This window comes from Laccaria bicolor, genomic scaffold (genome assembly GCF_000143565.1).
Source record: "Laccaria bicolor S238N-H82 LACBIscaffold_82 genomic scaffold, whole genome shotgun sequence".
Lineage (NCBI taxonomy): Eukaryota > Fungi > Basidiomycota > Agaricomycetes > Agaricales > Hydnangiaceae > Laccaria > Laccaria bicolor.
In genome coordinates this window covers 89502-90212 of record NW_001889953.1, presented here as the reverse complement: position 1 = coordinate 90212, position 711 = coordinate 89502, and the positions used below count along the sequence as shown (strand labels likewise).

Here is a 711-nt window from a genome sequence, read left to right as displayed (position 1 = left end):
ACATCTCCCAATCCCGAGACTTCCTCAAACAATAGCTGGTAATGCGTGGCATCCCCAGTGAAACTCAATGCAATGCATTTAAATTTCCTGCTCAACAGGCCGTCTTCTTTTCTTTCTTCATAACCACCACCATCGCCTCCGCCCACTCGACTAATGCGCACGCCGTCGCTCCACAGCCAGGATGATCCCATCTCCGCGCCGCCCTCAAACCATCACCCATGGAGACGGAGGCAGAGCGTACGTCCCGTCTGTATGCAGAAGCCGAGGCGAAACGGATTTCTGAGCAAATCGACGACGACCTGCGGGAGGAGAGGGAGCGATTGAAGAAGAAGAAGGGCGACGTCAAAGTCAATGCGCTTTACAATTATGCGCCGCATATACTCATCCTGCGCTGCAAGCTTCTTCTCCTTGGTCAAGCCGAGAGCGGGAAATCGACGCTGCAGAAACAGTTCCAGCTCATGTATAAACCCACTTCGATGGATCAAGAACGCGCATCTTGGACAGCGGTCATCTACTTCAACGTCGTTCATTCATTAAAACACATCCTAGCTACGCTTGGACGACACTCTTGACGAAGACGCCGAGGCGCAACCTACATCGGCGGACGATTCACAGTCTATCATACCAAAGAAGGCTCGCGGGAACGGTATCGCAGATCAGCCGTCACCATCTACTTCTCTCTTGACCGGCAGCATCATCCAAGGATCACCA

At 52.7% G+C, this 711-nt stretch overlaps 1 protein-coding gene across 1 annotated transcript in view; it reads left to right on the top strand.

The window, feature by feature from the left end:
* Nucleotides 1-218: 218 nt before the first annotated feature.
* Nucleotides 219-711, top strand: part of LACBIDRAFT_335307 (guanine nucleotide-binding protein alpha-4 subunit) — a gene marked incomplete at both ends in the record, with an annotated part of 3016 nt that continues 2523 nt past the window's right edge. The window contains one exon of the mRNA XM_001890178.1: nt 219-524. Within this exon, the coding sequence (XP_001890213.1) occupies nt 219-524 (306 nt within the window). The remainder of the gene's footprint in view (nt 525-711) is intronic.